The 26,395-nt window shown below is 42.6% G+C and overlaps 7 protein-coding genes and 1 long non-coding RNA gene across 15 annotated transcripts; 4 read left to right on the plus strand and 4 right to left on the minus strand.

The window, feature by feature from the left end:
* Positions 1 to 331: 331 nt before the first annotated feature.
* On the plus strand, positions 332 to 2,416 carry Nd-b14.5b (NADH dehydrogenase (ubiquinone) B14.5 B subunit). Its single transcript, XM_077399000.1, has 3 exons — positions 332 to 662; positions 1,840 to 1,983; positions 2,103 to 2,416. The coding sequence occupies exons 1-3, from the start codon at positions 476 to 478 to the stop codon at positions 2,150 to 2,152; spliced, it is 381 nt and encodes a 126-aa protein (XP_077255126.1). The 5' UTR covers positions 332 to 475; the 3' UTR covers positions 2,153 to 2,416.
* On the minus strand, positions 2,417 to 8,844 carry Cda4 (chitin deacetylase Cda4). The gene is made up of 9 exons (XM_077398997.1): positions 8,711 to 8,844; positions 4,932 to 5,047; positions 4,675 to 4,786; positions 4,210 to 4,337; positions 3,919 to 4,124; positions 3,554 to 3,849; positions 3,194 to 3,440; positions 2,929 to 3,120; positions 2,417 to 2,832 (listed from the first exon to the last, which is right to left on the minus strand). The coding sequence occupies exons 1-9, from the start codon at positions 8,757 to 8,759 to the stop codon at positions 2,730 to 2,732; spliced, it is 1,449 nt and encodes a 482-aa protein (XP_077255123.1). The 5' UTR covers positions 8,760 to 8,844; the 3' UTR covers positions 2,417 to 2,729.
* On the plus strand, positions 3,907 to 7,827 carry LOC143893508 (uncharacterized). Of its 7 annotated transcripts, none has more exons than XR_013255814.1 (5): positions 3,907 to 4,047; positions 4,163 to 5,079; positions 5,316 to 5,897; positions 7,061 to 7,263; positions 7,460 to 7,827. It is a non-coding gene; the product is annotated as an uncharacterized LOC143893508 (long non-coding RNA). The 7 variants fall into 7 exon arrangements; XR_013255813.1 differs by having other exon boundaries at positions 5,316 to 5,614; positions 5,755 to 7,263; XR_013255818.1 differs by having other exon boundaries at positions 5,316 to 5,614; positions 5,758 to 7,263.
* LOC143893504 (coiled-coil domain-containing protein 134) lies at positions 7,960 to 11,368 on the minus strand. The gene is made up of 3 exons (XM_077398998.1): positions 11,188 to 11,368; positions 10,628 to 10,837; positions 7,960 to 10,152 (listed from the first exon to the last, which is right to left on the minus strand). The coding sequence occupies exons 1-3, from the start codon at positions 11,366 to 11,368 to the stop codon at positions 9,809 to 9,811; spliced, it is 735 nt and encodes a 244-aa protein (XP_077255124.1). The 3' UTR covers positions 7,960 to 9,808.
* A 423-nt stretch (positions 11,369 to 11,791) lies between these two features.
* Positions 11,792 to 14,303, plus strand: LOC143893505 (protein YIPF6). The gene is made up of 7 exons (XM_077398999.1): positions 11,792 to 11,933; positions 12,082 to 12,216; positions 12,951 to 13,029; positions 13,100 to 13,142; positions 13,230 to 13,361; positions 13,448 to 13,605; positions 13,709 to 14,303. Exons 1-7 carry the CDS (start codon positions 11,901 to 11,903, stop codon positions 13,822 to 13,824), a joined length of 696 nt encoding a protein of 231 aa, XP_077255125.1. The 5' UTR covers positions 11,792 to 11,900; the 3' UTR covers positions 13,825 to 14,303.
* On the minus strand, positions 13,942 to 16,659 carry Bbs8 (tetratricopeptide repeat protein 8). Of its 2 annotated transcripts, none has more exons than XM_077398996.1 (8): positions 16,519 to 16,659; positions 16,246 to 16,438; positions 16,032 to 16,164; positions 15,898 to 15,961; positions 15,304 to 15,728; positions 14,941 to 15,112; positions 14,662 to 14,868; positions 13,942 to 14,587 (listed from the first exon to the last, which is right to left on the minus strand). In XM_077398996.1, exons 1-8 carry the CDS (start codon positions 16,615 to 16,617, stop codon positions 14,471 to 14,473), a joined length of 1,410 nt encoding a protein of 469 aa, XP_077255122.1. In that variant the 5' UTR covers positions 16,618 to 16,659; the 3' UTR covers positions 13,942 to 14,470. The 2 variants fall into 2 exon arrangements, with proteins under 2 accessions (XP_077255122.1, XP_077255121.1); XM_077398995.1 differs by having other exon boundaries at positions 15,817 to 15,961.
* A 231-nt stretch (positions 16,660 to 16,890) lies between these two features.
* On the plus strand, positions 16,891 to 23,240 carry Wdy (WD repeat-containing protein WDY). The gene is made up of 19 exons (XM_077399001.1): positions 16,891 to 17,024; positions 17,109 to 17,202; positions 17,264 to 17,368; positions 17,458 to 17,649; positions 17,900 to 18,011; positions 18,144 to 18,280; positions 18,372 to 18,566; positions 18,853 to 19,060; positions 19,147 to 19,352; positions 19,537 to 19,737; positions 19,813 to 20,057; positions 20,400 to 20,657; positions 20,745 to 20,825; positions 20,901 to 21,160; positions 21,267 to 21,507; positions 21,583 to 21,757; positions 21,826 to 22,026; positions 22,141 to 22,229; positions 22,317 to 23,240. Exons 1-19 carry the CDS (start codon positions 16,945 to 16,947, stop codon positions 22,414 to 22,416), a joined length of 3,180 nt encoding a protein of 1,059 aa, XP_077255127.1. The 5' UTR covers positions 16,891 to 16,944; the 3' UTR covers positions 22,417 to 23,240.
* Incenp (Inner centromere protein) lies at positions 22,587 to 26,376 on the minus strand. The gene is given in 8 exon segments (XM_077398994.1): positions 22,587 to 23,212; positions 23,301 to 23,427; positions 23,511 to 23,764; positions 23,767 to 23,897; positions 23,972 to 24,159; positions 24,235 to 24,411; positions 24,501 to 25,559; positions 25,665 to 26,376. Coding segments are annotated over 8 exon segments (2,556 nt in total). The 5' UTR covers positions 26,070 to 26,376; the 3' UTR covers positions 22,587 to 22,997.
* Between the last annotated feature and the right edge of the window lie 19 nt (positions 26,377 to 26,395).

Genomic DNA, 26,395 nt, shown 5'->3' on the forward strand with positions numbered 1-26,395 from the left:
TAATTGTTCAAATATTTATGATGGCGATCAAAAGATTGATATCAATCAGTCGACGATGTTGATTCTTTTCAATCACCTCCGGGACTCTATCTTGTTATTGTTACATATTATATATATTTATATTATATATTAATTATATATATATATATATATATATATATATATATATATAATTAGCCCAAGATATTGATGCTAATTTAATAATAATCATTGTGTGATAATATCAATCATTTTCAATAATTAGGTAAGGTAATGGAACCGTGCGCCGTCAGATGACGCTACCTATCACATTTTTCAACAGATGTCGCTGCGATCAGCGAAACTTGCGCGTAACAATCGGCCATTGTTATTTTTCCGTTAAATTTTCGCTCGCTACCGGTTCACGGCTCGTCGTAAGCGGAGCACCGCGCTCCTAAATTGTCGTCTTTAACACGGGATAATAGTTCTCGTCGCAAAAAAAAAGGAGGGAGAAAAAATGAGTAAACATCATTCGCACGAGATAAGCGAACATCCGGAGGTCCAGTGGGCTCTGGATCTGCTCAAGCCAGATCCCACTTACGATCCTGGCGTGACGAAGTACACGGCGGAAGTAGTATGCATGGGATTCGCCTTCTCCGTTCCGTCGCTCAACAATTTCCTCAATAGCAGGCCGTTTTACGCCGGTGAGTGTCAGCTCGGTTTTTCCCCAACCTCTCGAAATCGCAAAATCGCTGGATTTCTCGCATTCACGGCAAACCTAACCTAACCTAACCTCACGACGCGGTTATGTAACAATAATCGATTTTGCGATTATTATATATATATATATATATATAATATATATATATATTTTCCCTTCCTTTTCGTGTCTTCATTCGAGCAAGAAAATTGTCGCCGATATGATTTAAAAAAAAGGGAAAAGGAAAGAAAAAAATACATATTTAACTATAGATTATTGACCAAGTGAAATCTGAAACAAAAATTATGACATTTAATACACAAGTAATATATAGATATACTCTTATACACAATGATTGGTCTAACGCGTACATACATCTATATAGATTACACCTGCATATTAAATATTAAATATAAGCGTTGATACGATCTGGTCACGTTCAACTTGCTGCCATGACAGAAGAAATAAAAAATAAGTTCGAAAAGGCGCATAAGGATCTCGAACAACAGGCCGTCGAACGTGGAGAAAATCATAAGGAAGTATTGCAGGATTTAATTAGCATACAAGAACAAGCGCAAATGATCTGGGAGAAAATCGAGCATAGCACTAATCGCATACTGGAGCATCATGAGGAAACTATCCGTCAGTACGAGCAAACGATGCAGATGCTCGCGCAAATTAACGATACCATCCAGTACATTTGGAATGTCCTGCATATATATATATATATATATATATATATATATATAATATTAAATATTAAATATATATATATATATATTTTTTTTTAAATATATATGCAGGTGTAATTTATAGATGTACGCGTTAGACCAATCATTTTGTATAAGAGTATATCTATAGATTACTTGTGTATTAAATCTTTTTTTTCCAAGATTTTACTTGGCCAATAATCTATAGTTTACAAATGTATATGTATTCAACCATCAATTTTATGTGTGGCGAAACGAATAAAAATCAACGACTTTTGGTCAGATTTGAACTCGGATCTTCGGCTCGTTAGAGCAGCGCACATCTCTCGGTGCTATGATCGCCATGATTGACTTTATCATTAGTCTTACTTTATAACGAGATCAGGATTAATTCTGAAATTATGGGCTTTGAATAACAAGTTTGATAAGTACTTACCGGTGCGGGATCTCAAAGTATATTTTTTTGCTTAGGAATACAGAAGCATATAGCGTTTGTGATAGGAGGATACATTGTATCGCAAATTGCGAAGAAGTTTGTTGAAGATTTTCATGGGGAACGTGACACTAGAATGAGAGATTATATCATACGACATCCGGAACTCTTTCCCGAGCCAGGTAATGTGCTTTTCTCCACTCTTGAAAAGAGAATTAAATAAATGTAGTTTATCGTTAAGAATCTGTTTATCTTAATTTGACTTGAAATGTTACACGGCTGCTCTTGTTTCTTTTTTCAGAACGTGTAAAATATAGTCAAGTATTGGAAGAGTGGTTCCCGGTGCGTTAATTAATTATTTAAAACCGTTAGAAGTGATTGCGCCATCTTGATTGCGTATCCTGCAGATAGACAGTGCGGTTCGATGCAATGAATGTAGACACGTTGTATATATACATAAAAATACATATATTTAAAATATATAGCGCGTTTCGGCTAAAACGAAAACAAGACGCCACTTAAAGTAAGACAAATGAGGGAATGTTGTACATAAGAGTAATTAATTCAAGTTACTTTCTGCTGTCCTCGAGAAATAAAAGGCAGATTTTTATTAGATTTTATGTAGCATCGAGACGTTTTATTTTCTCTTTCAGATTGAGCGGTACACACTTAACGTATTAATAGATGCGAACACTGTCGAGCATACGGAGATAGGTGTATAAGTTTACGCATACTGACTCGTACATTCGAGATGCAAATTGAAATTTTAAGAGGTTTCTCCAATATTAGAAAGTGAGATGCTTGACGCGAGTAGTAATCGACAATGGATCTCTATATCACGCGCACACCCAAGACATCTACTTTTCTTTTATAACAACGAAACGCGAATCACTTGCGCTAAATTAAATCTAACTCACTCGAGTGACACTTATTTCTTTTCAGGATTGTAATTATCGTTGTATAGTCCTGTACCCTTCGAGTCTCCTAACCAGGGATACTTGTTCGGGCACTCTCTACACGTTTCCATATACCTGTTAACAATTAATATAAATATAGTTTGCTAAAATATTTAGTAACTATTTAATAATTCTGTGTAATGTGTCGTCGACAGTTGAATCAATTTTTACCTAGTCGTTGTGAAATTTGCTTCGGCAGGCTTGAAGTCTAAGGCGCACTTGTGCGGATTGTTGCACGGCGGTCCGGGCAAATTATCTTTCTTTTTACACGACCACCCTTCGAAGTTGTGCAGAGCTTTAATCGGTTTTGGATCGGTCATCCACGTTAACGCCTGCGTGGCGGTTACGAAGTAAACGTCAGGTCTGTAAATGTCCCATGTTTATTTTAAAATATCGAAATTCTCGATGGACATATGCTTTATGTATGTTGACTCACAGCGTCACCACCCAATCGAGAAATTTCGACAGACCGCGTTCCAATTCCTTGATTTGGAACCAATTGGTGTGGAAAGGCATCATGTACGGCGCTCTGTTCTGCTCGTAATATCTGTTGAAGTCCTCCTGCAACCAGTCGAACACTTCCTCGGGATCGTGATTGTGAAGAACGCATTGATCCAAGTAAGGACAATGCCCACCTTCGTAACTCTCCACATAATGTGCATTCAGAGGTAGTTCCCAAATGCCTACGATAATGGATAAAAGTTTCTTTAAAAATTACAATATCAAATGCGTTATTTATTATATTTCTGTTCTACGTCGAGCAGACGAGACTAGATCTTTGTTACGATTCTATTACCTTGGAACGATTTGGTAGGACAAGTACCCGCTTTACATTCGTGCGGGATTTTGTAGTCAAGAGTGTACGGCCAGATCGGCACCTTTAGCGGCGAGATACCTATGCTGCTGTCGTATATGTATCCAAAGTCCTCGAGCACTTTATACTGAGTGTTGCGACCGGGTTTCAAGTAAGGCGCTCGCATACCGACGACCTCGCCGGTCGAGATATTACTGAAGTGCTTCAGTATCTCGCGCATTCCAATCATCTCGCCGACCCACTCCTCGTAACCTTTGTCTTCCAGGCCTTTCTGGAGTCTGAAAACAATTTCCCTCGTCAAGCAAAATAATCCTAAAGTACGTACCCCAAGTAATCGCGTTACTCACGAGATCGTCTCGGTCGCAATCTCGTGTCCGTCGTGCGCCAGGCTCTGGACCATATTGTAGTTGCAGTACTCGTGAGAGATGAAGAACGTGCCCCTCAACGGACAGTTGTTGGGATTCAGGCGATCTTGGGTGAATATCTTTTGATAGTGATCGAAGTTATTGTGATTTATCGCACCATCGAACGTCATTATTATCATTTGCGGCGTCTGGAATCATTCAAGTCGTTGTATTTACGTTTGAACAGACCGATAGATCGCATCACGAGGATTTGCAATCAGGTAGCCGTTTTACCTCCTCCGGTTGAAGACCACCGGGAATGATAGTGCCGTCTCTGGAACAGAAGCAGTACGGCAGCTGGCAGTTCGACGTGTCGCAGCGCTCGGCTAAATCCGTCGGTGGCTCGGTGATCGGTGCCGGCGCTAAAAATTAAAGGACACCATCGTTAGAGCTGTGAAGCCTGTAAAGACTGCGCCAACTACTCCCGCTGGAAATTATTTTGACGAATAAACAGAGACGAAGGGATCTATTCTGTAAATGTTAACGTTATCAGCTTTTCTATGGTATATTGTATCTGCGCAAACTACGTAATGATGTTGTTAAGATTTACAGAATAGGCCCCTAGGAATGGCGAGCTCAAAAAGCAACAACTGTATCGTTAGAAAAATCACTTTTTGAAGATCCGCGGTTTTTTCTCTAAATCTTGTTCGTTTTATAAAATCAGTGTAAAATCTATGTAAAGTAAAAGTGTTCGCTTACTGGCCTCGATGGGTCCGCATCGCGCCTCATTTCTGAAGGTACAGAATTTGCTGATGTCGTCGAAGTGCAAGCCCGACGGACATCGGTTCAAGTAAGGATATCCATCGACGCACTTTTGATGGAAAACAAAGTATGAACGTACAATCACGAGGCGAATAATCGTAGCAGAGATGAATAATCGAGACCGATAATAAAAGTGATCTAAAATAATGCGAAATATAATTGTTACCTGATAAATTAATAATGGTATGAATTACCTGATAAAACCTCCTACAGGTCGCTGGATCGGCGAAGTTACCGTTACCCTGGCCCTCGGGACACTTGAATTCCTCGTCTTTCTTGTCCTCGTCCTTTTTGTTCTTTTGACAATGTACTGAGGAAGTAAAAGAAAACGTGATACAAGAGGTAATAGTTCTCCATTGATGCACAGAAAATATGCACGAGCACGCCTCGTGTGCAGAAATACATTTAAGAAAGGATTTCTCTCTCTCTCTCTCTCTCTCTCTCTCTCTCTCTCTCTCTCTCTCTCTCTTTTCCTCTCATAAAAGTAACGAAGCGCTTCGTAATTAACTGTAATCCTAGTATTTTTTTATCTTTAACGCTCGTTTGCGATTAAGTCCCAACATTTTATTTGTTCCCAGGAGAAGATCACGATCGCGTGCGATCGTATAGATGATTTAATGCTCGAAAGCTGTTAAACTGAGAAAATGTCAAGGTTGAAGATCGCTCACTCTCGAGACACGTTTACGCCCGAGTGTATTTACGCTTTTGTATTCCGAATGAGGCCGGCTGCCGGCTGGGCTGCTGGCTATCAAGTGCCTACGTTCCACTTTTACTGCGTTCTTTCTGTCAAGCGTTGTTACGCTCCGGAGCCGTGCGTGATTACGCCCGGCAGCGCGGTGACAAAACGGTGACTTTAATGAATGGACAAGCTGCAATGGTATAGCGTCGTAGAGTAAAATTCAATTTTGCATGCAACACATGTAGAACGCGTCCTGAGCGTTTCTTCATTAAAAATAACGAGGATTCCTCACATCTTCGATCTATGACCGACTAATATTTGTCATTTTGTTACATTAGCAGGATAGGGACGAGAATGATGCCTGGCGTATATGCACGCGGAGCTTCGCACGCGTGTAGAAAATATAGGCGGGAGAAATTCCAGGAGAGAAGTTTGAGAAAGCGAGAAACGTGATTGTGGGCATTCCAATATGTTTGGACACGTGAGTGCGCACGGACGAGCGTTTATGCGTCTTTCGGTGAAAACGTAAATGCGTTAAAAGCGTCTAAAAAGACGAGGTGGAATCGCATTAGCATATACCTACTACAACGAATTTCCAAGCATTAGCATATTTCAGAATCCAGCCCCGCGCGCGTTTCTTTTATCGCGCCTTTATAAACCGGAAATTTAGAACTGCGTCAGATAGAAATATCTGTAAGGTAGTTAAACTGATAGTCGTAGAACGTTAAAGCCCGTCATTGACATGCGCGAAATGCCAGCGCGCTAATAATATCTTCGGCGCTTAATGTTAATCCGGATTCCGCAACAGACGTAAGAGTTCTTATAAGTATATAAACTCGTTAAACTCGGTCCTACGCCGCGATGCACCGTTATTTAGCTGTCCAGCCGAGCGCGCATGCAATCGATTTATACGGAACGCGTGAAGAATCTCTAAGTGCCGGAAGAGTTCTTCACAGCTTATATTCCAGACGCGCCACATGCGCAAGCGGCCGCATGCGCGCAAGAGTTGCACAAGTTTTCGCGAAACTCACCACACGCGTTCGCGGTAATAAATAATGGATATGCTTATAAGTTAACGTTATGTCTGGCATAGTGGAGCACTGATGGCGCAAGTCAAGGTTCTTAAATTTAAATATCTCGCGTATGGCGTTTCTCTTAGTGATAAAACTTAAACTGGCACTTAGTTGATGAACTTAACATGGAAATTTGAACTAATAAGAACAGCGGCACGAGCGACGCAGGTATAACGAGAGAAATTGCACGACGACGCGGAGATCCGAAGGTATTAAAAATGGTGCGTAGCGCTCGCGAGAGAGAAAGTAGCACCTACGATGATTCTTCCCAATGACCTTATACAATATCGTTGTGCGTAGCACATTTTTCCTTCCTTCTGCTTCGCAATGTCGTATAATTAAATCGAAGAAATGAGATTACCAGATTACGTTATATCTCTCCTTGCGAATTAGGTCTCTTGCAATTTGCAATTATGACGTATGACAATAATTTATGCTTGTTGAAAGCCTGCACCCGCATCTGCAGCTAATCGACGCTTTGATTAAACGACGAGGCAGGATAATTACATCCTTCGATGATTTGCAAACGTAAACCGCAAACGAGGCAACAATGTTTCCACGGTGTGTACAGGATGTCGAGCGGAAACACCTGATACGGCGTAACACGATCGCACGGCGATTAAAGCCGCGGAATTGGCGGCCTCACTTTCGCTGGACTTCCTGATACAGCGACGGACGGATCGGCAATCTAAGTAAACGGCCGACTCGAAGGAAATAAGATCTCGTTCCAAGTTATAGATTTCTATGTACAATCTACGAGGTCAGAGATTAACGGTGAACTTTTGTGAATTCCTTTCCCTTCTGTTTAATCCCGGCAAGCATTAAGTAACACATGTGTTTTTATTGGATTTATACATTGCTGAATAAAAAATGGCATGTAAGTTTACTGTTACCTAATGTTTGCTGGGATCTATCCCAGCTTGGCGAAGGACGAAAGAGGGATTTTTTTGCTTCAACCTATTTTTTTCAGGCAGGAGACAGTCGCGGCGAGCGAGGATCGCGAGGATGGGACGCGTAGCTCGTCGAGAGAGGTGCTCGCGTTCGCGAATGTCAAAGAGGCCCGGTAAAGTGGAAAGTGAAGGTATACACCCCAGTGCACGTTGGCAATGACGTTGCGCTCACGACGCGTTCTTTCGTTCTCTCGGGTGCAACATTTCCTTCTATCTCGTCCGGACGCACGCACACGTGCGGTGACACGTGTGTGCGCTCTCTCGCCCACCAGCGCGGATACGCCATATGCGCGTGGGACAGATCTTATGTAAACGCGAGTGAAACCGCCGACGTATACCGAAATTTATCTCAGTGTCGCTTCCCTCCGAATCTCTGCGGTTTCGTTTCACCGCAGACTGACTGTAAAAAAATTTTGTTCGCCAGGTTCACGGAGAATTTTTAGAGAGCGAAGGATGTTCTAGATGATCAAAGGATCAATTAATCGCGTCTCTGACTGTCTGGTTTTCAATTAGACGAGTATCATATATACAGCATGTTTATTTCTGTGATAAAGTACATACAAATATAGAATATGCGATGTAAGAGCAATTATTGGTATACAATTATTTATTGGAGCGTTACAATTACATACTTTCTTGTTTGCTATCGTAACGCTATCGATCAAAATAACGGCCACGAAGAGAAATATAAAAAGAGAATCAAGGAGAGGATACACAAGTGGAGAATGCTTCGCGGGAGAAGGATCGGTCCAGAGGGGAAAAAAACGACAAAATTAAATGACGACCTGCTAGAACTGGTCTGTCTTAGGAACAGCAAGAGGCCAGACTGTCGCATCAATGCACGCTTTAGGAATTCAATGTTAAACGATCGTCCTGGAATTTCGTAATTTTTGGAAAGTAAAGTCTTATCCATCTCGATAATCGGTTACCGTGGACGCCGTGGACTGCACGGTACGATACACTGAGTATTGCGAGTGAGCGGCAAAAAGGAACTCGGCAATTATAGAATCGATAAAAATTCGCAGGATCTTCATTGCGATTTTTATAGAGAGAGAAAAAAAGAGAGAGTTCTCTATCTGCGGAACCAGAGAGGAAGACCACCGAGGGAAGTCTCGCGTGATTTGGGCGAGAATTTTAAACGATCTCTTCTACTCTCTGACTCTCCCCGCGCGGACGCGTACACGCTGATCTTTCAGGAAACAGCTCTAGGAACGTTGACGGAGAGAAAGGTGCGGGCTTCGACGTAGCGAAAATAGCGAGGGCGCGCCTACCTGCGACGGTCAAGACGGCGCAGAGCAGCGCCGCGTCCTGGAGCCTCATCGTTCCGCGCGCGCGGAATTCTCTCGGTAGTCTCGGGGTGACGGTCGCGCGTCCGAATTCCCTCTTTCGCGTGCCTCTCGTTTTCAGCTCGTGCGATCACCGCGACGTATCATCAGAGCCGACCGAACGAGTACGACCGATCCACCACGGGCTGATCCGCTGAGCCGCGACACTGCCGGGGGTAGACTGCCGTCGTCGTCGCCGTCGCGCGGCAACTTCTCGGGAACTGGCCGGCTCAGGAACCACCGTTCTCAGCTCATTGGCTGACCACTTTCTACCGGCGCGGCGTGGCGCCGCGGCAGCGGCCCGCCGTCGTCGGGAGTCGGGAGTAAACCGACGAGAAAAGCTGTCTCTCATATCGGACACGACACGCCGCAGCCGTGAGATTCACGGCTCGCTCGCGGGCGAAGTTTGCCCTCGAGCCTTCTCCGCTCGACCGCTCGTTTCGCTTTCAAACAGGGACGGATCGGCGCCGCCTCCGCGACGATCTTTCGCCGCCGGGGAGTCGCAGAGTCGGACGAATTGCACGAACATTATATATAATTAATTAAGCTAATCTAATAATATATCAAGAATTGAAACTGTCGAACGGAATGTTAGACTTTTATGCACAATCGTTTTCACGCAAGCTAGAAACGCAATTGTCGATTGCAATATTTTTATTTAATATTGTGTATAGAGACTTTGTCGGAATTCGATATGTATAGCAACATCTTCGCGTAACGCGCGACAATATTCGTTAAATACAAATGCGCCCGCTAAATTGGCACATTCTCAATTAGCTCCTAGCGAACAATTATATTATACTTATATTATACTACTATTATATACTACATTATATAGAAATATATAGTTTTTTTTTAATCTCCTCGGCGAATTAAGCCGTTTGGAAGCTCGTCGTTATTAATCCTGTAGGATTCAGGATCAGATATGGCATCCGCCTTCTCTATATAGGATTTTAACGGCAGCGCCGCAGAGAGAGCCCGCTTCTTAACGAGGCGATTTAGGAACCGGTCAGAGAGGAGTCTCGCGTGCGCGGCGAGGGCGGCTCACAACTCGATTTTAGCAATCTGCGGTCCCTTTTTACGTTTTTCTTTCTTCGCAGGCTTCTTCTTCTTCACGGTGTCCTCGCGCTGGCCGGCGTGGGCGGCGCTCCTGTACGGATTAAAATAGTCCGGGTCGCGTTCCGTAATGTTCAGCTCCTGCTCGACCAGGCGAAACATCGTGATGGTCGATTTGTTCAACAAATGCCGCGTCCGATTGGCGAAATTCAGGGACCAATGTATCGCGGAGTTCCATCCCGACTGCGTCCTCAGTATCCTGTGAGTGATGTCCGGCAGGTGCAGGACGATGTCTCCGAAAAGCGCGGTGTTCTCCAGGATGCTGGACAACGCTGCGACAAATGTAGTAAGAGAAGTCCGTAAAGCATTTTAAATCATTATTCCTTACGAAATTGCTGTTACATCTTCCGTCAAAGTCTAATTGATTTTTAATAATTTCAGATATATATATATACGGTAACTCAAATAATTGGCTCGCGGTGAGCAAAGTTTTAACCATTGCAGTTTTTTTTTTTTATAAATTCGAGCAGAATATTGCGGCAGAGATCGTACCTTATTATTATTCCGTCAGGCACAATCAGGCAGATTGCCGGCAAAAACCGAGCAGAGTCCGTTATTTCGCAATCATTTAAATGGTTGCGAAATAGCAGACTCCGCGCTCGGTTCCTGCGCTCAGTCCGCCACATCACATTCCGTTATATTTCTATCGACATTCCACCGGACGATTCGTGGCGATTTTGTAGCGGAACAGTTTGCGAAATCTGTTTTCGACGAACTCGGGCTATCCGAATGAATAATCGTATGTACCGTCTTTGACGTCGGTATCCACGGGGAAAGAACCGTTGTGCGGTAGGAAACCGGCCTTCTCGATGACGCTCTTACTCGATTCGACGACCTCCACTATCTTCTCAGTCAGCACCGTAATCATTTTGTACAGACGCTCGTAATTGTCCATCTTCAGGAGAGTTTGCACAGCCTCTACGTGGTCCTTTCGCCGTTGAGCAAATAGTTTCTTAACTGTTGCAAAAACAGTCGAGTGGCAATGAGGCAACGAGATGAAATAACGAAGTAATAAAATGAAAATTAAAAGCTAAAACACATATGGGTGAAATATTAGGTAAATAATAATGTAAATATCAAAAATACTTAAAAATCTCCATTTATTTTAACAAGTTGCGAAAGCGCACCGATAATTCTATCTCCTCGGCTGTATTTTTTTTCTTAACACTACTGCGCATTTGAAACAACGCGCAAAGCTACCGCTTTAGAAGAAAGAAAAAGGTGCGGAAAGCGCAATTAACGTTAAATACCGGAACTAATCAAACGCAAAAAAAAAAAAGAAGAAAAAGGAGTAAAATTCGACGTACACAGCTCCTCGTCGAGCTTCGATTTGGATTCCCCGCCCTTTCGCGGTTCGCCCGTGACTGGCTCGTCGACTTCCCGCTGCGCATGCGCGAGCACCGTCAATAGCACCGACACCGACGCAGCAGCCACGACGGCGACGTGGAGGAAAACGCGCGACGGCCGAGACGTTCGCGGGCGGTGCATCGCGGAGAAAGGAGAAATTCACCTGGCGACCGGCAACGTCGCCGTACGGCGTTCACCCTCGCCCGGGTGGTGCCGTCGGGAGGGTGTCCGCGCGATACCGATCGTTATACACGTCATTCGAACGCGGCCGCACCGCAGTGTTCCGCCACACCGGCGACCGGCGACACTGACGCCACCTGCCGGCACCGGGGATCCCTGCTGACTCGTCGTCCCCGTCGTCCCCGTCGAGCCGTCGTCCTGGGATCATCGGGAGTCGTCGTCGACGGTGTCCGGAACGCGATAGATTCGGATAGATGCGGCATCTTCACGGTTTCACGTCGCTGCCGATAACGTGCCGCGGATCGGCGGCGAGTTGAGCACGACGCGTGCGTGGTGCACAACATACATACGTATACCGTGTGTGTAAACGTGTCGCGCGGCGGACGACGGACGGATTCCTCGTTGATCGATATGCCCGGAGTGCACCGCACGCGGGATCGTCGACGTTACGCTTCCTCCTAGCTCCCAGTGACGATTCGAATCCGCAGCGAATATGGCGGCGATGGACGGCGACACGAAGCTCGACGTAAATATCGTTCGCTGTGATTTATTGAATTGCCGACATTGCCGTCGTGCCCGTTCTCCGAGATTCGCCACGGGCGATTTCGCAGACACGTTTCCGTTTGGCATGCGTTGCGTTTGACGTTTTTGACATTTTGCGTTACGTTCGACAGATGTACGACGACGTCGCGTACGCGGTGGACGCTCAGCACGTTGAGGGTGAGATGACAGTGGGTTCGAAGCAGCAGCGGTCAACTTTGGGAGAACCGGAATTCAACACGTTAGACGAGCCCATCAAAGATACAATTGTACGTGTCTCGTGTCTTTTTATCACTTCTGCTCCAAAGTTATAAAGTTTAAAACACAGTAATATATGGAGTCTGACAGTGGAAAACTTTTATAGACTATTTCTCGTAGAGGAACAACAAGGTCTGAAGTGATAAGTAATAATGGCCAGTCTACAATGAGTCGTTAGTCGTTAGTCAGATGTTGGAAGAAATAGTTATAAGCGTATCGTAAGGCAATCGGAGGCCTGTAATCGGTGATCGTAAGAGATGGCATTTGGCCAATCGCTTATGATTGCCGATTACAGACTTTCGATCGCCTTATGACACGTTTGTGACTTTTTCCGATTCTCTTCCGACATCTGACTAACGACTAACGACTCATTGTAGACTGGCCTTAAGATGTGGGAATAATTTTTTTATTGCCATTTATTCATACTGAATTACGTTTTAAAAGTAACATTTTATAAATGAGCACTTCTGCAGCGACAACTCCTTCAAGTTCCCAGGGATCGTATCGCGGTCAAAATGATGTCATATTCACGAAAAAGTTTTCGATTACTTTATTAAATAAATTTTAATTTCATTGAATTTGCTGCCATGAACACGGTTTTAAGGAAAAAATATTTAAAGACAAAGCCTTAAAATATTCTTTGAAAAATAACATACAGAAGCCTGAAAAATTGCCAGAATGCGCTACAGATGCTCTTTACATATCTCTGACTTTTATTGCACATGTGCATTTCTATCTGATGCAGTTGAGGGACGTTCGAGCGGTGGGCAAGAAGTTTTTCCATGTTTTATATCCTAAAGAGAAGAAAAGTCTACTGAAAGAATGTGAGTATGACCGACGAAACTCTCTTATTATTAAGAAGGCAGCAGATTATTATATACTTGTATATTTCAGGGGATCTATGGGGACCATTAATATTGTGTACTTTTATGGCGATGTAAGATATATTTACCATATATATTACGCATACGTATGGAAATAATTTTATATGGCGCACATTATAATTTATAATTGTTTCACTCAGGATATTGCAAGGTTCCACTGATGCAGCGGATAACTCGAATGATGGAGGACCTGAATTTGCGGAAGTGTTTGTCATCGTGTGGATTGGATCTATGGTGGTTACGTTGAATTCAAAACTGTTGGGTGGAAATATGTAAGTAAATGAACTGCGAATTCTGACTTTATCAATTAGTTTACGATTATTGAAATGTACGACGCAAAAATATTCAAATTTTACAGATCTTTCTTCCAAAGCGTTTGCGTCCTAGGGTATTGCCTATTACCGACTGCCATCGCGCTAATTCTATGCAGAATCATACTGATAGTGCAGCAAAGCACTTTCCTATTTACCCTTAGATTTGTGATCAGCATGATTGGATTTTTGTGGGCAACATATGGTAAGCGTCAATTGTTCCAGTAAGATTGATTTTCCGTGACTTGTATTTTTTGAATTTTACCTGAAAGAAATGTATTGCTACATCAAAGTTTATAATGTTTTAGCGTCTATGGCATTCCTTGGCGACAGTCAACCCGCGGGAAGGAAAGCATTAGCAGTATATCCAATTTTTCTGTTTTACTTCGTCATATCATGGCTAGTTATATCCCACACCACATAAAATGCAGCACAAAAATTAATCTGTTACAAGACTGCGCATTGCTCCGACCTTCCGTGTAAGTTTCGGAGGACGATGAAAAAAAAACCGGAAGGAGATGCAATGCTTTTTCGTACATGGTATTTTCCAAGTCCTGCATTTGGACATATTCCAATATCGTGCTTTTGTGAATAATACACAAGTATGGTAGGCAAATATTTATTATCTTAGATTCTCATTCGATACGTCAATTATGAGACTTGTAATTATATTTAATCTCATTGTGAATGCACATTACGATTGAGGTAAATATCTTGTCGATATATATAAAACGTATAAAACTATTCTTTCTGCATGAATGTGAAAAAATAATCAGATTGGTATATATTTGTACAGACATGAAAAAAAAATGATGTAGTACGAGCGATAATTACTCGTCATTAATTCTAGACTTTTGAATCTGGATATTTCCTGTACTTCCATAAATTTTAACAATTTTTTTTTACCAGATTCCGATTTTAATTATAATTTAATTAAATTTAGACAGTGCAGAGAAGTTCGATGTATAATTTATATCTTTTTGTATATTATGTACATAGAATTACGTTTAAACCATATGTTACAATAAAATCATACGGTATATAATTATAATAATCTCTCGTAATTTATTTCACATGTGTGAGAAGTATCTTTGCAGTTTCCGCAAAAGAGTCTTGCTGTCGTAATGTCCGGGATACGCGCTCAACGACTTTTGTACCGCGATGTAACTTGTCTGCAGGTCTCCAACCTGTATGCGTGCATCGAACAAAGTCTGTAATACTGTAATTCGGCGTAAATCGAGGTAGATTAGGAACAGTTTACCTCGTAAGCTAAATGCGCACTGTTGAAGTGCGCCTCGTACACGTAGCTAGCGATGTTAGCCGCTGCATGAAAATATGTTCTCGCCGCGGTAACGTTCCCGTTGCGCATTTCTATCACGCCGAGATTGTTATAAGCCAAAGCATGCCTATTATCGCTGGCGACGGCTAGCCTTAAACACTCCTCGGCCATCATCAGATCGCCCAGCGTCTGCAATCCCATCCATTCTGTATAACTTAATTATTTTAAAACGATGAAACGAGTCAATCGAGTCATACGTACAATAGCTATGTGAGAAATGTTGTACCACACGTCGGCCGCGTTCTCGTCGGTTGCAAGATTTAATGCTCTTTCGAAGCATGATATAGTATGATCGTATTGCTGAGCGTAGAAACAACAAAGCCCGAGATTGTTGAACAACTCGGCGTTATGTACGCCCATTTGCAAGAGGCGCCTGGAATGTATAGGTATTTAGAATCGAAATTTAGTATTGTTACGCGTAAATGAAACGCCGAAGATACAAATGGACCTGATCACACGGTGAATTAAAAAAACCATTGTAAAAGTAAAAAGAGTACATATACAATCTGCTTGTATTTTCAATGTGTTTTTCGTACATATTGCATTTTATATTATAACGTGTACCTGTAATAACGCAAAGCTAGCTCCGGTTGATCATTGTAAAAATGATGCATGCCTATACTGGCGATCGCCTCGGTGTGAGAAGCGTCCTCCTGCGCAATTAACTTGTAATATTTCATGGACATCGTCGCGTTGTTCAGGCTCTCAAATATGCGGCCCATCTCCGTGAGAATTGTAACGTCGTTCGCGAAGGACTCGAGGCCCCTCTTGCACGTGTCCAGCGCGGCCACTGGCTGATCGAGCCTGACGTAGACTCGGATCAGCCGCAAAACCGTTTCGACGTTCCTGTGATCCTTCAACGCCGACTTGAATTGCTGCTCCGCGTCTCTTACTAATCCCAACGTGTAATAACACTTTCCGAGTTGAACTTTCCACCACCAATCTTTATACTGACAGACCTGCGTCGCCTGAACGGCCAAGTCCAGCGCCTGTGACATATTCACACACAACGGCTTATTTAGGATATTATTATAATACACCAAAAGAATGTCTGCCAATATAATATTCACGACTCACGTATCTCGCATCGTGTTCGTGGTAATATATATATTCGAACAATGGTTTCGCTATGCTTTGCTGATTAGCGTATTTAGTTACGTTTAATCGCGACAGTTGGATAAAAGGCCCACCGGGCTCCGTCAACATCGACGCTGTGCCAAGCCTTGGAGGACGAAGATCTCATTGTTAATCTCTTCTTGATATTAAGTAGACACATAAGTCACTCATTATACCTAACGCTGCGTCCCGAGCTCGCTGTAATTGGCCTGGCAGTCATTGCTGTTCTTGGTGTTCGCAACGCCTGTTCAATAGACTGGGACATCGCTGCCTGAGTGGCAGGTCGTACTACCCCGGTAACGGGTCTACCTTTAAAACATCAATGCGGAATCTCGTTTTGGAATCAAACAATAAATTTGAATTGGACTTTTTAGGCGAGCCATGACAAACCGGATTGAGATTTGGGTCGCACCCCTTGACCAGTGGAACTGGTACCAGGATTTTTCAGGGAAGTTCCTGGCCTGGGCATCGTAGATATTGCATAATTATCTAACAGAGTCTCCGCGATTCCCTCCTCCTCGCCCTCGATGTCGTCCACGTAAACTTGCAGCGTTAAGGCACGCATTTTCAAGACCCACACGGCCTGGCAGCGAAGTTATAATGTCACGACTGATTCACAAACGATTACCACTTTCAAGAAATAAGGAGAAACAATATATATACCTGATCCAACGGATTTTTCCGCAACAAATCCGTGCATACCGCGGCGCAAGCTTCGTACTTTTGTCGGCTGAATAAGCTCAAAGCTGTGAATAATTCCATGCTTGACGAAGTCTAAATTATCTCCAGGAATGGAACGCCAGTCTCGTAGCATTGATCCGATTAGACTATACCACTGTACTATGTTTTGAGCAACCACCTGCCTTATGGCGTACATACACAAGCGAAGTTATTGATTATTCCGAGTTATCTTTTCTTTCGTAACGACGACGTAAAATGTAAAGGTAGTAATCAATGCAATAGTATACGTATGATTGGTATTTGTTTTTAATTACATGCGAGATGACATATACTGAATAAGTAACGTTTTTTTAGCGCGAACGGATAAAATTGTCAAATGTATTCCCGATATGATTTTGATCTACTTAAATGATTACAATTTACAATCATTTTTTCATTTATTATAAAATTATAATTGCCATGGCATTTGTTGGTAAAAATCATCCAAGGTTAGTGTAAAAAAAGAGCCGATTATTATCGCGACAATTAATAATTTTTACATATTTATTATGTGTACGATAATCTCATTGTAGCATGCGAGAAGCATTCGAACGGTTTTTCGAGACGAAAAATATAGAGGAACAATGCACCGAGCAGTCTTTGATACATTTACACAATGCTTTTTTGGTATGTAACTAAATGTCTTTCTCCCCAATTGATTTTATTTCACAAAAATGGGCTCGTTCAGGCAACGGAGAATGGAATAATGAACTCTTCTCAATTATATGACGCGTTCCAAGACATTCTCGAGATAAGAATGTCACAGTACGAGTTCCAGGTTTTCTTCAAGAAAGTCAGTTAATTGTTCCTCAAATTTCTTTAAAAGTGCGTCTTCTACAAATTTCCTTCGAATATCTTTCAAAATGTAATTGCCAATTCCAGATAGATACGAGACTTGATGACAAGGTAACGTGGGACGAATTCATTACTTACTTGCTGATAGAATTTCGGGACATAGACACTAGCGTGAAATCGCAAATGTTGGAAACGCCGTTAACAGATTTACCGAAATTACTAAGAACCCGTCATCGCACTCCTGTATGCAAAATTACATTTTGTCCAGAAGTTTTGCCGGTATGCGTTCAATATTTAAAGGATCTGATGTGCGCGAGTCGATCAACTCTACAGTTTTATAGGAAGCTGACTGTCATGTAACAATATCTTATATCTTTTGACATTCCGCAATGTGTTGGAAAACTGGTTTTTAACAGAAAAAGGAGTCGATCGGCTTTTGCATCAATTAAAATTATCTCTTCCGAAAAAAAATAACTTTCTGCCTGCAAGCGTGTCCTTTTATGGTAAGCTTCATTACGTTAATTTTTAGGACAGAAGCACGAGTTTTCGCCGAGGTTGTTATCTGACCGTTAGCCGAGAGGGAGTGATTAATTACTGGTCGCTAGATCTCGAGTACGAGCGTACTGTGCAATCCAAGAATCGTTAGTACTTCATTAGCATCTCTCTCTCTTTCTCTCTCTCTCTCTCTCTCTCTCTCTCTCTCTCTCTCTCTCTCTCTCTCTCTCTCTCTCTCGCCTTCAGCTGACGCTTCTGTCGTCATCACTTTTTTGCAGCATACTTAAAGGTGCAATCTACTGTTATAACTGACATGATCGTGCTGCCGGATGTTCAGGTAGTGTGCACGAGTTCAACGGAATGCGATTTGAGATTTTACGACGTATCGGCGAAAAAGTTTGATCTTCGTATACTGGTTAGCGACCAGTCCAGCATTTCGTAAAACTGTATCAATCATCTATCCGCTACTGATATACTTTTAATTAATGGGTGAATGACATTTCTAGATATCCAGCTTGCAAAATGCAGTCGTTTGTATGCACTATTGCTTCAGTACAGACAGGAACGAGAATTCCTACATCGTGCTGGGCGATACGAGTGGATCCGTCACAATCATGGCCTTTAATCCTACGGACAGAGGACCTTTCAAGCAACATACCGCATGCGACACGATCGTTCTTCGTTACGACAATGTCATTAAAGTAATATAAGGATCAGCGAATTAGCCGTTACAAATCTCGTCGACCAAACGCCGGCATAAATATAACAGAATGTTGTATTTACAATAAGTTGATTGCAGAAATCGAGATCATCCATTCCATAACTGTTTAAATGACATTTAAACAGTTTCATTTAAACAATTACAAAATAACAGATGTTTCTCAGCTTTTGCTGGCAATCTGCCAGCTTCTTGCTTACTGGGTATATCTTAATGAAATATACACATCAGACACGCTTATCATTCTTCTAAAAGATTACCGCAATTAGGGAGAGCTGCAAGGATTTGACGTCGCGGAGTTTAAGAACATACATACAAATTGGACGAGCCAGGTGGCTTATTACGGGAGCTTACGCGCGTTTGTATCGAGCAGTCAATGCTCCGTTTGTTCCCTGTGCGTTTTCGACGCGAGTGGCGCGAGGACGCAATATAAATTTCAAGTTCTCATGGGAATATCCTGCTTCACGCTCTGCGACGGTATCTTCTCGCTTCGCACCCGCGGATCAATCGGTCGATTTTGCAAGATGTTAAACGTAAATGAAAGATATAACCGACTTTTTCAGAGAGTCGCATACTGGTGACGGGTGGGCCAGACTGCGTGGTACGCATTTGGAATCCGTTTGTCCCCGTGAAGGCGAATGCCGTTCTGTCGGGGCACCGTTCGACCATCTGCGCGCTTGTCGTAATAGACGCCGGCAAGCGCATTTATTCCCTGTCGAAAGACAGATGCGTAAAAGTGTGGGACGTCCCAGCTCATAGCTGCATTCAGGTTTGGGAAGTTACGGGATAAGTCTTCTTCTTCTTCTTCTTCTTCTTTCTGTTGCATATTTTATTTCGTTTATCTTTTAAGGTAGTTCTCCGGTCCTTGTACTAGAGAAAATCGATTTTCTCTAGTACAAAAACCGGAAAACTAACTTAATAAATATAATGACACGGATATATTTCACAAACAGACGTACAACAAATTGCCGAGTGAACTGAGCGAATACGCACCGATGACCATAGTGTTCAACACGCTGACTCGTACGATGATCATCGCCAGCATGATGATAGCTGTCCTCGTATGCGAGAATGTGATTAACGAGGAAATCTCGGATGGCTACACGCATACCAAGGGCGTCAGCTGTGTTCTCCATACTCAGCTGTTTCAAGTGGTGACTCTCTTATTCGAAAATCATTGATAAAATTATTGATAAAGCGACGATATTTGTTATTTCATCGGTATGCAGATTGTTTCTACGGGATTGGATTCGTGCATCATTGTGTGGGATCCGTGGCGCGGACGCCGTTTACGTTTGATATCGCACGCCCACAGTATTGTGCGATACGGACAACACGCCGATATCGAGATCACCGCAGCTTGTTTCGATGTTTCGGAGCAATTTTTAGTAACCGGCGCCAGAGACGGTTCGTTGAAAATGTGGAATTACAATACCGGCGTTTGCGTGCGCGACATGATCGTCGATCATCAATGGTACAGCGGACGTTAAATAACTGCTTTTTTTTCTTACAAATTGTATATATATAGCATTTGATTAAATTACATAAAGTACTGTAATATCGTAAAAAACTGTGACTTTAAAAAAAAATTATTTATATATAACAGTTTTCTTCTTCAAGGTATTTTATGTCGCATAATTTTAATTAGAAAATTACATGAATTAGAGAATGTTTTTTTCTTATATCACTGATAAAATAACATTGAAAAGTAATCCTAAGTGAAAATATCCAATACAGTTACAGTACTTTTCGATATCGACTAAATGAGCAGTAATAAATTCTCATTTTATACCGCGTTCTTATATTTTTTTTATAGCGAAATAACGAACGTCGTATGGTACGAAGATCGAATCTTGTGCTGCGGCCGGAATAAACACGTGACAGAAGTTGCGGCTTTCGAGTCTGACATGTGCAAAAAACATTGGATAACCAGTCACACCGACGACATTCTGTGTTCGGCCGCAAAACTTCCACAGTTGCTGGCTACCGGAACTTACAACGGGGAACTAATTCTCTGGAGGCTCGAAACGGGCCAGCCTTTTAGAAAGTACCAAGTGATCGACGTTAGCAGAAGGTGACGTCAATTTGGCATTCGTCATGAGCAATAATTAACACGGCAAACGACGACAATATGCAATTAGAGGCCAATTGATTTAATTAGGTACATCGCGAGAAAGACGAACGCGCAGATAGAGTCCGAAAAATCAGATAAGATCGGCAGAGCTGTCGATCAGCAAATCAAGTAAATTACAATGCCCTTATAGCTGCAAAAGAAAGATTTGTCGACGTTGTTCTAAACCGACTCCTCGTGAGACAGAAAACTGACTCCGTGTGCTCATCAAGAGTCAGCGTTGAATATCGTTCGCGTGACCGCGGTGCGCGCGATAATCTTTCTAACCGCGCGAGAAGCGAAACCGGACGTCGGCACGCTGCTGGTCGCGCTCGATTCCGGCCTGGTGCAAGTGTGGACGCATCATCCCGCGGCGGGATTCTTAGCAGCTTTCTCAGTCATCCACACGGTCGGCGACTGCGCCACGTCCTTGGCCACCGATTCCGAAAATCAATTTCTCGTAACAGGTCTTGACTTCCTAAACAATCAATTGAATGTTAAACTTTTCGCGATTATCTAGGCCAATTTTTGCTCGATCGTTCACAACTTTGCTCCTGGAACTTTTCCTCGAAGGCCACAGCGTAGGGTACGTAAAAGTTTGGCTCCTCTCCAATTACATGCTACCGAATCCGCCGAAGATATGTATGCCGCTACTGAGACTGGAATTTCCATTCTTGTGGAAAGACAAAATAGACGGAAGAGCGAAGAGAGCGGTGCGAGATCAGACGCTGCCGCTCCTGCTGTCGTCTGTGCGCGGTCATACGCGGGGGATTACTTCTCTTCAAGTCATTTCTAGCGCGCGAATGATAGTTAGGTACGCAGGATCGTTGTAAAGATCGATATATAGGCGCGATTTTTTTATACTGAGAGAAACTTAAATAAATAATAGTGGTAGCGCGGATCGCACGGTACGTTTGTGGAGTCTTGGAGGTCGTTACATATCGATGCTGGGCACGTTCAGAGATTGGGCCACGATTTTGCCCACTGTGCCCGTGCACAGATATTTCGAGGATTATAAGCTTCCAGCGGACATTAGGGGACTCGCCAGTTCCACCACTTTAAAGGTAAATTAAAAAAAATGTATGCGGAAATGTGCAATGTATAATGTATATCATTGGGACACGATGCACAGGTACTTCACGGTGGCATGAGACGAGTACCGATAGAGATCGAGGAAGAGGAAATCGATATCCCGAAAGAAACTCTCGAAGAGGAGCGACACATGTTGTACGGGAAGGAATTGGACAGTTCTGTGCTTGAGAATTACTATGAATCACAGTTGCCTGAGAGAACGTATCAGAAATGTCTGCGATTAGATAATACTTTGCAATACGTGAGTACACGTACATGCTTTGTATTAAAATATTTATTTTGCAAGATTTACTTTTATTATATATTGTTATATAAGATATAATTTGAACTTATAGAAATCTCATTATTATTGTAGATACCAATTTATACGCATTTACCAACATACTCTTTAAAACCTGTGGAGGCGCGGAAAACACTCTTGCTCGGACAAAAAGTGGAACTTACGTAATCGATTTTTATTTTTATTTAAAAACTGAAAAGATATCGCACGGAAATGTTTGTCCAATATTTTAAAAATATTTATAATTACAGTAAAAAGGTACATTTAAGAAGAGCAATAAAACCACTGCGTTCTCATGTGACGGAACGAGCCAAAGGCACTTTCACAAGATCAAGTCTAATGCAACGTTAATTCTCCATGAACTTTACAAAACTCTTGCTAAATGTTAGTAAAACAATATATATTTTACACGTTGTATAAATCGAAATGAGATATTAATTTAGATTACTCGGATTAGTAGAACTCATATTTATATAACAATTATTTTTCGATCTAATTATTAACTAACTAAATCGATCATCTAATTACGTACAGGCTTTAATCTCTCTTCAGCGAATACAATAATGATGATATATAAATAAGTAATTAAGTATTTACGCGAGCATTTACGTTTACGCGAGCGTTACTTCTGTAGTAACTTACGATAATTCACTTGTTTACGCGGAGGAATTATCGCAAGTTACTATAAAAGTAACGCTCGCGTAAACATAGTAATCGTCAAGTTGTAATGATGCTACGTACATACATTATTGTCACTCGGTGAACATCAGGATATAACAATGAACAACGCGCCCTCGTGTACTTTTGTTTCAAATTAAAACGATTTGTCTTAAATATTACATTTCATCATCGGCTAATAGCACATGCATACAATACTAAACTATAATGCCTCCGATCATGTTCATGCTCAAGTATTTTCTGTGATTTAAAATTTATGACAATTTTTTTTCAACAAATTCGGTTTCCATCATGGAAATACGCGGCGGCGTTTTCCAGATTGCACTGGACGTACGCTTCAATCGACTTCTATCTATGCCATGGAACAATTCGGTCAAATCTGGCGTGCACTTACGAGTATTGAAGAACTTGTAAACTATTGTGTCAGGAATGTGTAGTTGCATCGCGAGCTGCGCTTTGCGAACGTGCGCTGTAATTAAACAATATATACACATGTATCTTTTCTTGTTTTCTTATTTTAACGATAGTTTAAAATATCATAAAGAAAATGCACATACCCTGTGCCCAATGCGGTATCTCGTGTTTCGGTCTGCTTTCATCATCTGATTCATCATCGTCAGGTTCACTATCTAACACATAACTCACGGTAGCACCATGATGCTTATTATTGGCTTGTTGCTTATGCTAAAAAGAAAATCAAATAAGCAATTCAGTTATACGAGCAAATAGAGTTTGATTCATTTTCTTCGAGGTAAAAGACAACTCACTTTAGCTTGAGCCGCAAGTAACTGTTGATTTTTTTGTGATCTCAATGCTTCGGCGGCGGCTTGTTGGGCCCTCGCTTCCGCTTCCCTACGTTTCTCGGCTTCTTGCTCCCGGCGTCTTTGCTCGGCGAGCGCACGTTCCGCCTCTTCTTGTTCCTGCAACCTCTGCAATTTTTGTTGCTCCTCCAGTTTGCGACGCTCTTCCTTCTCCTGTGCTCGTTGCAATTGGGCGAGACGCTTCCTCTCCATCTTCTCGCATTGCTTTCTTGCATCGCAAGGGCTAATTTTGCCTTCTCCTCTCTTTCTCTCTCGGCTCTCTGCCGTTTCTCCAATTCTTGCTTCTCAGCTTTTCTCGCTAATTTGTTCTTGAGCTCCTTCTCTTGCCGCTTCCTACGTACAAAGCACATATACGAGATATCGTTCCGACAATTGTTCATCTTTTACGTTAAGAAATTTTTATGTACCTTCTCTTCTCCTCCGTCTGTAATCTCAAGGCTTCCTCTCTCTTTTTTCTCGCGTCCTCCTCAGGCCGCCTCTTTTCGTCTAATTGGTTCTCCGCCGAATTGGTTTTAGTGGTACTTTTTGGGGGTGGAATCAAAGACTCCATATTAGTAATGATGTTCGCACGCGAGGCGGTTAAAGTTTTTGAATACTAAAATTAAAATACATGTAATTAGATATGTCGCGGTGCAATTTAAAAAGAAATAAAATTCTGCATTGATCTCACATTCGAAAGATTCTGCGTGTTTAAAGGGGTGTGAAGACGATTCAACGACAATGTAGGCTGCATCAATTTTAGCTTGCTTAAAGGTGTCGTTTTTAACTGCTGTGTTTGCTTCACGTTTATTTTGTCAGTTTGAATCTGAAGCAATTTATTAATACGTTCTGGCAGCTGTTCCTTGTTCTGAAAAAGCAAGATCAGTTCATTAGTCAATAAAATCCAGCATTAAAAGAAAGTCAAAAGAATTAAAATAATTGTAAAATATAACTAACCACAGATTCTTTTACCTCTTTTAACTCATCGTTTTTCTTTTGTTTCGCTAACGAGATCCTCTTAGCTTTCGCGAGCGACTTACGAGCTAATTTTTGCGCAACGCTCTTCTCATTCGTTTCTGTCTCCATTTCCGCAGTGGCCATTGCACGAGTTTTCGTCCTGGTTATTCTAGTTGGAGCGTCTACGTCGACCTTCGATTTCGGGCTATTCATAACCGCCTGCTCGAACGCTTCGACTCGCTTCTTCACAGATTCCTTTGCGTAAGGACTAAATAAGGCGTTCGACTTGTATGTGGTTTTACTTTCTTGCGCGACCACGGGCGCAACTGCGTCCTTGACGCGCGTTTTCACCGGCGTATTAGGGATCTCGTCGTCGCTGGACGTCGATAACATGTCTTTGACTTGTTTCTTATTAACCTGCTTCCTACCAAGTAGTTTTCTCGGCCTTCTTACTTCAGGCGACGATTCATCGTCTGTAATCAATTCGTCACAGTCATTGTATTGTGCGGGTGCCTTGTTCGATTGCACAACGTCTTGCGATGTTTTCTTAGAACTTTCCTTTTCCTTCGACTTCTTACTGTTTCTCGCTGCTTTCTGGATCACCACTGTCTTGTTTAATATCATTTGTTGTGATAAAGGCTTCACTACCACTATAGCCGAGAGACTATGCTTTAAAGTTGAATCCATAACTGGAACAGGCTTTCCAATCGCATCCTCGTACATGGACGATTCTTCGGCATCATCTGCATTGGGTGCAACAATTGCGTCATTGACATTATTCACTTCCCTGTTCTGAGAACTCTTGAAGCTCGCTGTATTGGAGCTTGCTCTACTAGAGCATCGTAGAACTGGCAATTCAAAATTATCATCCTCTTCGGTGTTCTTGCTCTTAGCTTCTTCAATAAGTTCCATAGGTTGAGCAATCTGTTTGGATTGCTTCCTCGTCACTCTTCTCGTTTGACTTTCCTCTACTCTGCTATACTTGAAAATCCTATCGTCATCTTCGTCGGAACTGCTTGCCGCTGACTTCTTCCTTTTAATCTGACTGTCTTTCTTCATCTAAAATTAATAAAATTGTACATTGTACAATATCATAACGACAAATATAATATCCTACAACTTCCAAATCAACATATTACAACATAGAAAACCATCGTTACTCACTTTTTTTACAGAATTACTCAGGATGAGGCTTTGCTTCTTGATGTTATCCGCTGCTCTCTTGGATGCTCCTCTCTTAGGTCTACGGCCTACAACCTCATCCTCCTTTTGTTCCTCCTCATTGACAGACAGCACGGAGCTCGCTGGCGAGCGATTTTCCTGCTGAAACACCTCGTCCTCCGGTATGGTCTCGATACGCTGGACCGCTCTTTTCCGGATCTTCGGCGTCTTCGGGACGAGCGGCCCGGACGACGGCTGTGACAATTGCGCGGCGAGCTCCCGCACGTAGGACAGACTGTCCTCCAGATTCTCCCTGAGACGGTTCGACAGTTCCACGCGACGATTGTGGATGACCATCAGATCATTGAGAACGGTCTCGCGGATCTCGGACTTCGATCGGGCGTTCATGGTGCCGGGGGCGTAAATTCGTGACGATTCCTGTATGTACGTCCGCGTGTGTTACCGCAGTATAGGCACGCGCGTGTCAAAATTCAACACCTATATCCCGGACGGCGCGAATACAGACGACATTACGGCACGGCGGCGTGCTCGCGGGAACGGCGATGATAATAATAATATTCACGCAGCACGCAGCACACCGAGATCAGCCGATTCGGGCGGGCTACGGACCGAGTGGCACCGAGCGCCGGTTGCTTCTTGTTGGCGGGCACATCGAGACGAATCAGAATCCTCGGCCGCCCGGAGACTATAACGACTTTTTCCGTTTGATTTGA

The sequence above is a fragment of the Temnothorax americanus genome, unplaced genomic scaffold (genome assembly GCF_048541705.1).
Source record: "Temnothorax americanus isolate GAGA-0224 unplaced genomic scaffold, ASM4854170v1 Scaffold12, whole genome shotgun sequence".
In the NCBI taxonomy this organism is placed as follows: Eukaryota; Metazoa; Arthropoda; class Insecta; order Hymenoptera; family Formicidae; genus Temnothorax; species Temnothorax americanus.

Excerpts from the sequence above, each read along its gene's own strand:
- Bbs8 (XM_077398995.1), bottom strand. The coding sequence starts at position 16,617 with ATGGAATTATTCACAGCTTTGAGCTTATTCAGCCGACAAAAGTACGAA. Across the intron at positions 15,962-16,031 it reads AGCTCGGGACGCAGCGTTAG|GCTTGGCACAGCGTCGATGT; the intron begins GTATAATGAGTG and ends TCGTCCTCCAAG. Across the intron at positions 14,869-14,940 it reads ACATTTCTCACATAGCTATT|ACGCTGGGCGATCTGATGAT; the intron begins GTACGTATGACT and ends ATGGGATTGCAG.
- Wdy (XM_077399001.1), top strand. The coding sequence starts at position 16,945 with ATGATTACAATTTACAATCATTTTTTCATTTATTATAAAATTATAATT. Across the intron at positions 20,826-20,900 it reads GCTGTCGATCAGCAAATCAA|AAAACTGACTCCGTGTGCTC; the intron begins GTAAATTACAAT and ends CTCGTGAGACAG. Across the intron at positions 22,027-22,140 it reads TAGATAATACTTTGCAATAC|ATACCAATTTATACGCATTT; the intron begins GTGAGTACACGT and ends TTATTATTGTAG.
- Nd-b14.5b (XM_077399000.1), top strand. The coding sequence starts at position 476 with ATGAGTAAACATCATTCGCACGAGATAAGCGAACATCCGGAGGTCCAG. Across the intron at positions 663-1,839 it reads TAGCAGGCCGTTTTACGCCG|GAATACAGAAGCATATAGCG; the intron begins GTGAGTGTCAGC and ends TTTTTTGCTTAG. Across the intron at positions 1,984-2,102 it reads GGAACTCTTTCCCGAGCCAG|AACGTGTAAAATATAGTCAA; the intron begins GTAATGTGCTTT and ends TTCTTTTTTCAG.
- LOC143893504 (XM_077398998.1), bottom strand. The coding sequence starts at position 11,368 with ATGCACCGCCCGCGAACGTCTCGGCCGTCGCGCGTTTTCCTCCACGTC. Across the intron at positions 10,838-11,187 it reads GAAGCTCGACGAGGAGCTGT|TTAAGAAACTATTTGCTCAA; the intron begins GTACGTCGAATT and ends TTTTTGCAACAG. Across the intron at positions 10,153-10,627 it reads GGATACCGACGTCAAAGACG|CGTTGTCCAGCATCCTGGAG; the intron begins GTACATACGATT and ends CATTTGTCGCAG.
- LOC143893505 (XM_077398999.1), top strand. The coding sequence starts at position 11,901 with ATGGCGGCGATGGACGGCGACACGAAGCTCGAC. Across the intron at positions 13,030-13,099 it reads GAAAAGTCTACTGAAAGAAT|GGGATCTATGGGGACCATTA; the intron begins GTGAGTATGACC and ends TGTATATTTCAG. Across the intron at positions 13,362-13,447 it reads AAACTGTTGGGTGGAAATAT|ATCTTTCTTCCAAAGCGTTT; the intron begins GTAAGTAAATGA and ends CAAATTTTACAG.
- Cda4 (XM_077398997.1), bottom strand. The coding sequence starts at position 8,759 with ATGAGGCTCCAGGACGCGGCGCTGCTCTGCGCCGTCTTGACCGTCGCA. Across the intron at positions 5,048-8,710 it reads CGCCGTCTTGACCGTCGCAG|TACATTGTCAAAAGAACAAA; the intron begins GTAGGCGCGCCC and ends TTACTTCCTCAG. Across the intron at positions 2,833-2,928 it reads GCAAATTTCACAACGACTAG|GTATATGGAAACGTGTAGAG; the intron begins GTAAAAATTGAT and ends AATTGTTAACAG.